Source organism: Durio zibethinus, chromosome 2 (genome assembly GCF_047325235.1).
Source record: "Durio zibethinus cultivar Kanyao isolate XHJ-2024 chromosome 2, ASM4732523v1, whole genome shotgun sequence".
Lineage (NCBI taxonomy): Eukaryota > Viridiplantae > Streptophyta > Magnoliopsida > Malvales > Malvaceae > Durio > Durio zibethinus.
This window is the reverse complement of record NC_143163.1, coordinates 10,933,829-10,944,007: the sequence shown is the minus strand read 5'-3', so window position 1 is coordinate 10,944,007 and position 10,179 is coordinate 10,933,829. Positions and strand designations below refer to the sequence as shown.

Genomic DNA, 10,179 nt, shown 5'->3' with positions numbered 1-10,179 from the left:
GGGAAGCTACACAAAGCATACAATAAAAACATATAAAAAAAAACAAAAAGGGATTTTGGTTTGAAGTTTCCTAGAGGATTTCACGGTATCTGATTTGGTGATAAGGGAGGCAGCGTTTAGAGAAAGATCATACTAGGAGTTGTAGGCGTATTGACGGGATGGATTCTTTTAGGGACGAAAACAGTGGATTTTGGGTTAAAATCCAGGAAAATTTTTTGGGATTTTGGAACAACTAGCTGGAGAAGTGAAAAGAGGAAGAAAAGAGGAAGATTTCGATGTCCTTTGATGAGAGATCGACGTCGGCGAGTAGATCAATGAAAGATGTGGTGGCGCCTGAGAAAATAGCCAAAATCTGAGTTTATTGTAATTTCTGATTGCTTTGTAAAAGAGTGAGATGGACAGATTTGGGTATTTCTAATTAAATGCACGACACTTTTTGCTCTTTACACCTTTTTTTTTTTTTTTAATTTATAACTAAAATTATTAAATATCCTTTTGATAAGTTTTTAAATATTCATTTTCGTAAAGAAAACTTATAAAATTTTAAAAGAAAATTACAGAAAAGAGAATTAACTAAAGATTTTTATTAACTGATGTAATAAAAAATTATTATTAAAAAATAATAAAATTTAAAATTAATAAAAAAGAAGTTGATTTTATTATTTTGATCTTAGAAAAAAAATAAAATCTTAGGAGACTTAGTTAAACATTTCATCTCTTGATGTTATAAAAGATGATAAAAAAATTATCAGATTTGATCATCATTTAAGCATAGTTATCAGAACCAAACTAAATCATTAGTCCAATTAATTGAACAAGTAATCAGTGTTCAAATAGGTTTAATTTTGTAATTAGATCAGTTTTATAATTAAATCGCTTTAAACCGTTATGATTTGGTGGTTTATATAGTAAACTAGTAAATCAAATGCTTTTTTTTCAATCGGATTGATTTAATACTAACTAATAAGTTTAGGTAAAATATACAAAAAATCTTTCAAGAATTCAAAATAATTTAATTAAGCTATTAAACTACTATTTCATCTAAATAAGTAACTCAACTCTTATTTTTGTTATCAAAGCCATTATATTCTTATACTAATGATATATTAACATATTTTGAGATATGTGGTAATCACGTTATAAAAAAACTTACACATGTGAAAGATAAGTAATTTTCATAAAAAGATAATCTAACAAAAAATTTTATTAATTGATGTCATAATTAAAAATAATTATAAAATTAATAAAAAATATTAATAAAAGTGATTAATTATTTGATCGTGATCGAAAATAATTAATAAAATAAAATGTATATATGTAAAATTAATAAAAAATCTACATTCATATAAAAATAAAAAAATGATTTTAATTTCCTTTTTACTAATTTTCATATAAATAAAATATTTTCTTTTTATTAATTTTATATATAGATATTTTTTTATTACATAAAGATTAATTATTATATATTAATAAATAATATTTATATTTTAATAAATATAAATATTAATTATTTATTAGTTATTATATATTATATTTATTAAAATATAAATATTATTTCTAACTATTAAAATATAAAATATAATTTTAATAAAATGTTGAGTAATTTCATTTCTAACTAGTAATTAATTGTTTTATAAATTTTATATTTTAAAGTTTATAGTTTATGATATATCTTAAAATTTATAGTTTTATAGTTAAATTATTAAATTATAACTTGAGTTAAAAGTTTAATTTTAAAATTTTAAAATATTTATATATTTTAAAATATTTTTTATTGCACTAATAATTAATTCGATTGACCCAATGGTTGAACATTAACCTAGTGACCCGAAATCTTGAATGGTTTAATATCCGATTTGGTTATGATAATTATACATCTAAGAGCTGAAACATCTTGAAGCTATACAAATAATAATACTAAATACTATATAATTTTGTCAAAACTTAATATGCTAATTGAATACACCCATCGTAATAAGTAGAAAAGAGACTTTACTAAAGAGTTCAATTAAGTTATGACTATTATAAAATTTTTATAATCAATACTAAAAAAATATATTTATTAAAAAAATTTTAAATTTATAAAAAAATTATATTTACTATTTTAAAAAAATTATATTTACTATTTTATCTTTAGTTTATTTAAGGTTTCATAAGATTTTATTTTGTTTTAAGGTCAAAATAATAAAATTAATTTTTTTATTAATTTTAAAATTTATGATTTTTTTAATAATAACCTTTTTTATTATACCAATTAGTAAAAATGTCTAATAATTTTTTTTTTAATTTTTCTTAAAATTTTATTTTCCAACCTTTTAGAATGATATGAGAAATTCTAAAACTTAATACATATAGATATCTGAAAACTTGTGAGAAAATTAATTAAATAATTTTATTTATAAAAATTTTTTAAAAAATAAAGTGTAAAAAACAAAAAGTGGGATACGTTTAGAAACTCCCGAAAGATTTTAATGTTTAGTAAGAGAGGGAATTTTTTAGAAAAAAAAAGATGAAAAATAAAAAAAAAAATATTTTTATAAAAATGCAAAATACACCAAGATGAGAAAAATATTTAATCCCAGCGGGACTAGTCGTAGTCTAAATCAGCTGGCTTTCAATTATTTATTTATGTGTCTTAAAAAAAATGTTTTTTTGTATTTATGCAAAATGAAAAACATGCAGAAATCATCACCGTCCAAACTCCATCGGACGGCTTCCCAACAAATTCGTTAGTAAGTAGTTAAGTCATTACAGCATGCAGGAAGATATCTTCGTCTCGGAACGAAAGGCACGTGGTTTTATTCTCTTTGATTTTGACAAGTCAAGAGGAAAGAAGTTTTTCCTATAATTCTACACGTGGCCGTTATTCCTAAACACTCGCTACTAACTAAAAAATTTCTCTACGTAACACTCAAGAAATTGATACTTTCCATTTTCATGAACCGATTCTCCAGCTTTCTCTGCATTTAAATCTTCTGTGTCTTTCTTTTACTTGGTGATAAAAGAAAAAAAAAGTAGGGTTTTGTTTTCTTGGCAGTAACAAGAATGGTCAGCTACACATTCTACGCAAAGGCCTTGAGGCTGTTTCAGGCCTACCCTTCATTGTCTAAGATTCTCATCGTCTCCACCGTCGGGTACATATATATTCTTTTTTTTTTCTTTCTTTGTTGTTTCGATGAGTTGTTAATTGCATGTTTATGCTTTGCGGAGTATTTGTTTTAAGAATATTGAGATTCAGAGGAAGTTATAAACAGGAAACCGGGGATCTCTTTAAAGTTGATGGATAAAAAGTAAATTTGACAATATTAAACTATTCATTGTATGGAAAAACCTGAAAAAAATTTGAATTTGATAAAAATAAAAGAAAAAATTGTATTTAGACATGTTAATTTTTGTTTACACCTGCTTTGAAACTGTCAGTATTACAGTAAATTGGTAATCAATTCTCGTTTGTACAACTTTTTGTGCTCTACACTACATTCAAATCTAACAACTAGTAATAAGTTTTCTTTTCCTTTCTAGTTTTACTTCACATTAAATTGTATTACCTTATTGATTTGTCAGTTTTTTCTTTTAATTATTTTGTACTTGTACTGGATTGCGCAGTGGTGGTAGTCTGCTGGCCTTTTCTGATGACTGCAGACCATTCCTAAGAGTGTTTACTGATGGTGGTCAACAGCCTGAATCTAAGAAAAAGAAGGTGGTGGTGCTTGGAACCGGATGGGCTGCCACCAGTTTCTTAAAAAATCTGAAAAGTGCGTCCTACGAAGTTCAAGTGGTGTCTCCCCGCAATTATTTTGCTTTTACTCCATTGTTACCAAGTGTGACTAATGGAACGGTGGAAGCACGCAGCATTGTTGAGCCTATTCGCAACATTTTGAGTAAGGTATAAACAAATTAAGTACTAATACTTTTAGTGTGAATGCCTGATGTTAATTGCTTTTCTTTTTATTTCTCATGGCAGAGACCTTATCAAATTGACTTCAAGGAAGCTGAATGTTTCAAGATCGACGCAAGCAACAAGAAACTTCATTGTTGGTCTGCTCAAGTCACCAATTTAGGAGGCAAAGAAGAATTTACAGTGGATTATGACATCTTGATTATAGCTGTGGGAGCTCAAGTAAATACATTTAACACCCCTGGTGTTTCACAATATGCACACTTTCTCAAGGTACAATATAATTTGCAAATTTCTGTGCTTAATAAGATTAAAGTGCTTTTTTCACCAAAGAAAATATTTGTCAGAAATTTGTTTTACAGCTTAAGTGGAATCTGTTCCAAAACTGTCTTTCATAAAGATAAAACTCGTTTGTGATGTAGGAAGTGGAAGATGCTCAGAAGCTCCGAAACACATTGATTGATTGTTTTGAAAGGGCAAATCTTCCCAGTGTAAGTGATGAAGAGAGGAAGAGGATCTTGCATTTTGTTGTCGTTGGCGGTGGTCCAGTTGGTGTTGAGTTTGCTGCAGAGCTTCATGACGTTGTAGTTCAGGATATAGCTAAACTATATCCTTCTGTCAATAACCTTGCAAAAATTACACTTCTTGAAGCAGGCGATCATATCTTAAACATGTAATATAGATAAATAGAGAGAATTTTCAAAAAAAAAAAAATCCCGTTTATCTAATAATTTTAATCCTGATAAGTGATAGCATCATCTCCTCTTTCACAGGTATGACAAAAGGATTACCAAATTTGCTGAAACAAAGTTCCAACGAGATGGTATTGACTTGAAGACAGGGTCAATGGTAACAAAAGTGTCTGCAAAGGATGTTTCCACTAAAGATAGAGCAACTGGCGAATGTGGTTCCATCCCATATGGATTGGTTGTCTGGTCCACCGGTATTGCACCTCGTCCAGTCATATTGGACTTCATGAAACAAATCGGGCAGGTTTAAACGAAACAATTCTTTCCTTAAGTTAATTATAAATTTGAACTCTTCCATTGAGGCTATTTCTTCTCCTTCTTTTGAAGATGATTTTAATGTTTATTTAATTTTGTGATCACAGGGTAGCAGGCGTGTTTTAGCAACAGATGAATGGCTGAGAGTTGAAGGATGTGATAGTGTATATGCTCTGGGTGATTGTGCTACCATCAATCAACGCAAAGCCATGGTAAATTTTGCTTAACGGTTTGTTTTTCTGGTTTGATATCTTGTAAGTATTTCAATTTCAGTTGTTACCTTGTAGACCTGGCCTCCCTTCAGGCCTTTAACCTCAATCTGCCAGAAAGTTTTATTATTTTGCTTCTTGTTGTTGTTGTTGTCGATTTATCAGGAAGATATATTAGCCATTTTCGGCCAGGTAAAAAAGGATGATACTAATTTTTTAAACAAACAAGAGTTCAGAAAAGTTATAGGAGACATCACAGAAAGGTACCCTCAAGTGCAGCTTTATTTGAAGAAGAGCAAAGTAAAAAACATGGTTGCTTTACTAGACAAATATGAAGGAGAAATTGATATTGAAAAATTTAAGGAAGCTCTCTCACAAGTGGATTCTCAGATGAAAAATCTACCCGCAACAGCTCAGGTAAGTTGGAAGTGCATTTTTTTCCTTTTCGGAGAATTTGGCTCTTCTACATGTTCAACCATGAGATGTTAAATGCTGAAGGTTTTTTTTTTTTTTTAATACAATCTAGGTCGCTGCTCAACAAGGTGAGTACCTCGCAAAATGTTTCAATCGAATGGAGAAATGTGAACAGAATCCTGAAGGTCCTCGCAGGTTTCGAACAACAGGCCACCACCGTTTTCATCCCTTCAGGTTCAACCTGAAATTAATCATGTGATAGGCATCAACATATAAAATTCTTTTCAGCCAAAGCTTCAACTTCCTGCTAGTTCTGCCAAAATTTAAGGGTGAAAAATTAGAAATAGGCTGAAACGGAAATTTGATTGCTCTGTTGACCAATTTCAGGTATAAACATTTTGGGCAATTTGCTCCACTAGGAGGAGAACAGACTGCAGCTCAACTTCCTGGAGACTGGGTTTCAATTGGTCATAGCACCCAGTGGCTTTGGTACTCAATCTATGCAAGGTAACTTTCATTTCAGCTTTAGTTGTTATTAGCTGGCTCCTTGACAGTCTCTGATGGTTCTTTCACCTGCAGCAAGCTAGTCAGCTGGCGCACTAGGATGCTGGTGGTATCTGACTGGTTTAGACGGTTCACATTTGGAAGGGACACCAGTCGGATCTGAGAAATGTTTCCATTAAGTTTTTCCTATAGAGCTAGATCTTGCTTCGTCTAAAAGGGTTTTAGAAATCGGTTGGTAGTTTCCTAACATTCTGCGAAAATCAAATTTCAATAATTTTTGTTTTATTTCGGATCTGGATAGCCTTTTACTGTGACAACACATTCTTCTGTCTCGCTTTCTATTACAGTTAATAAGCATGTTAGAAATGGTCCATATTGCGGTTTGGCCAGTATTCCTCCAATAGCCGCATATGTTACTATACTCGTGCTGCATATCCTTGCAGATGAGAAGAGATAGATGACCATAGGCACTCTTACCATCATCTCGAAAATTGTCAATGCTGCATGATTCATTTTTGTCTCTTTAGATGACTCCCCCTTGTTTCGTAAATGTGATATATGCTTCAAAAATAAAAGCATCGATTCTCAAAGCTCACTGGCCCACATTATTTTGGGTCGTTATGAAGTGTTTTCACACCACATAAAAAATGCATAGATGAAGCCAGGTGAAATCTATTTGAGTCAGAAATTAATACAAATGGTCTAACTTGCATCATGCAGCGTGAGAATATGTTGTTTGAACAACCATAGCAAAGGCAATGGGTATTGTCACCAGCACACTACTCAGAAATTTCGAACCTATGATCATTGATGATTGCTGTTGATCCTTTTCCAATGTTGCCATGAATTTGAAGCATGTTGACCATTTGAAAACTGAAAACTGAAAACTGATTCGTATTGCAAGGTATATAAATGCCATGCTTAAATGCACAATCAGTTAAGCCAATCTGCACTATGTATTATTGTCCATGGGTGAGGCTCAGCCTTTGTCTCTGCTTGCCTGTTCTTCTTATGTGAAGAATACCAAAAGGCAAAACACACATCATTAGCATAATTGAAGACGACATCTCACTTGTTGAAGTAGTTATCCACTGAAAGTATAATCTTGCGTGAAAGATGCGCGTTATCAATCATCTACCGTGAATCACATGTTACATTACAAATTTACAAGGAAGGCACCACCAACAAACATATAGGAACATATTTTAAAACATATTGGTGCATTTTGGTAACTATAAAGGGGTTGTTTGTGAGAAAGTGTTGCAAACAAATAAAACATTATGTGTCGAGAGACGGTGAGAGAAAGATTGGAGCAGATTCTAAAGTATTGAATGCAACAGTAGGTAGTGGCAAGTGGCGAGGCAAGATTGAGTAAGGAAGACAATAAGGCTAAGAAAATGATTTAAAAAGAGAGAATTTAGTAAATTTGCCAAAAGTCTCCAAAAGTCCCTTAATCGAATTAGGTTTCAATTAACAACTATAAAAGGTGTTAATGTATTAAATATGAATAATGGTAAATAATGGAGGAATTGGCCATAACAAAAGGTGTTAATGTATTGGCTAACAAAAGTATATTAGTTTTTGGTGATAGATATAGTGAACATAGAAATTCATTATTCTGAAAGAAAAAGAGAAGCATTCATACTTCAAAGAATGATTAAGAGGTCTTAACTATCTCCATGTCTAATCATCAAGCCAGACTCTCTTAAACATCCCAACAATAGAATTAACCCAAGAATTCTGTCATATTTCGAAGTTATTTTCACTTCTTTGTTTGATGAAGTAACATTTGAAGTGTCTTTAGTAGAATAACTCATAGTGAAGTAACTTTTGGTAAAAAAATTTTCAGTAAAAGCATTAGTGTTATTCCATGAAAAAGTTGTTCCTTTAATAATTATTCTGTGAAAAGTTATTCTTTGAAAGAGTTGTTCCACAAATAGTTGTTTCGTAAAAAAAATCTTCATTGAAATAACCTCATAATCTATTTTGACTTATTCTTAGCTTGAACAACTTTAAAGAAATTTAAAATAATAAAATATTAGTAAACAAAATCAAATATCTACATTTTACCCCTTGCATGAGAATTGCATGAGAACTTATACTAAAAATTCTCATGCACTAGTACAATTTCCTTGAATAGTAAAACTAAAGTATAAGATATATTTATTCTCATAATTTAAAGATGTACGATGTAAGTTTCATGAAAAGCAAAAATTTATATATATTTTTGTGACTGCATATGTGGGGATTTATTGGCCCCTGCATGGAAATTGTTTGATATAAATCAAAAGATGTTCCATGCATAAAACAAGCAAATTTTAGTGTTATAAATCAAAGAATTATTTGTTAGACAAGTGTGTTTCTAAAAAAAAAAAAGAATTAAAAAATCATTAATGAGAGTATTTCCCTAAAAAAAGGTAGAATTATCAAAAGAAACAAGTAATAATATATATATATATATATATATATATATATATATATAAAGGAACGCCACTAATGAAAGTATTTCCTTAGAAAATAAAAAATTATAAAAAAGAACAACTAATGAAAATATTTCCCTAAAAGAATAATTATCGAAAGGAACAACTTTTGAAATGTTTGCCTAAAAAAAATGAGAATAAATGATGGGAATGTTTTTCTAAAAAATAGAAGAATATTTAAAAGGAATAGATAATGGAAGTGTTTTTCAAAAAAAAAAAAGAAAATTATTAAAAAATAATAAAAGAGTTTTGCCAAAAAATAAAAAAAATTATAACAAATAATAAGGTTGTTCTATTGTATTCGTACAACATTCCCATAATTGGAATATTATAAAAAAAATCATGCATAAAACAAATGCGTTTTAATAATTTTCGAGAATGGCATGTAAAGCAAATCAATCTAAGTAATTAATGTATATTCTAATTCAATATATGTTTCAACATACAAAAATATATATTATACATGTTTTGATTCAAGTGTTGTTCAAGCAAATTTTGTGTGCAAAGTTTGTTCTACGTCTAAGACCAATAAAGGAATAAATGAATAAAAAAGAAGACTTTTAATGTCTTACTCACATTGTTTTGTGCTGAAAAATATATGAATAAAACCAAACTTTTACTTCGTTGCTCTAATTATTGTTCTTAATAAAATAATAACAATAATTCAATAATAAATATTATTTTAAAAAAAAATAGAAATCATTAGAATGGATGGCACGAACATTAGGTAATTGTGCTCAAGGAATATTTTTTTAAAAAATATATTTTTTTGAATGCTAGGAAACATTTCTTGAAATGATATAGAAGGAGTTCTCGTAAAAAAAAAATGCGGGTACATCATAATTTTTTAAAAATATATTTAGAGAGGGCATAAGAAGTGATTTTTGAAATATCATGCTGAATTTTTTTTTTTAAAGAATGTTAGGTAACAAACATCTCTTAGGTAGATTTTCTTTGAATTATACATAAATAAATAAGATGTATTTCTTAACAATCATCGATTCACCCCTTGAATTGTAGAAAACATTCTTTGTAAGAGGGCAAGAGATGTACTTCTCAAAAATTATGAGTGAAAATATCTCTAGCAACAATATATAACAAATTCATTTTTTGGATTCATTATTTAGATGTAAAAATGCATTTCAATATGAAAGTATGAATGAGAGATACTTTTGAAAAAAGGATATGTAATGAGAAGTGTTTCACGAGAAGCATTTCTTAAAAATACACATGAATATTTTAAAAATTCTTTTAAATAATAAGAAACAACTTTTAGAAAATACATGTAGAATACTTATTAAGATATTATTAGAGTACACAGAAAGAAAAAGTGAAAAATGGTTTTTAGAGTGACATTTGAAAAACACTTTATAAGGATGATTTATGAAAAATTTCTTATGATAAAAATTTTTAGTATAATACATAGGATGCTTTCCTTAAGGAATACTTCATAGTGTGAAGTAAAATGATTAGCAAAGCGTTTTTTTAAAAATGATTTTTTTTTGTGGTGTTGTGTGAAAATATGAAAAAAGCAATTCTTGAAAATTACAAGACCTCTTAAGATATTGAATAAAAAAAAATTAGAATCATTTATCAAAGTAATACAAGAAATAAGTTTTCTTAAAAAAAAAAAGTGAAACACAAATATCAAATATGAATGAAACATCTAT

The 10,179-nt window shown here is 29.0% G+C and overlaps 1 protein-coding gene across 1 annotated transcript; it reads left to right on the top strand.

The window, feature by feature from the left end:
• The first annotated feature begins 2,611 nt into the window (after positions 1 to 2,611).
• LOC111308435 (external alternative NAD(P)H-ubiquinone oxidoreductase B4, mitochondrial-like) lies at positions 2,612 to 6,597 on the top strand. Its single transcript, XM_022906757.2, has 10 exons — positions 2,612 to 3,134; positions 3,607 to 3,886; positions 3,965 to 4,171; positions 4,321 to 4,571; positions 4,672 to 4,891; positions 5,010 to 5,114; positions 5,277 to 5,528; positions 5,638 to 5,759; positions 5,913 to 6,032; positions 6,105 to 6,597. Exons 1-10 carry the CDS (start codon positions 3,046 to 3,048, stop codon positions 6,190 to 6,192), a joined length of 1,734 nt encoding a protein of 577 aa, XP_022762492.2. The 5' UTR covers positions 2,612 to 3,045; the 3' UTR covers positions 6,193 to 6,597.
• The last annotated feature ends 3,582 nt before the right edge of the window (positions 6,598 to 10,179 follow it).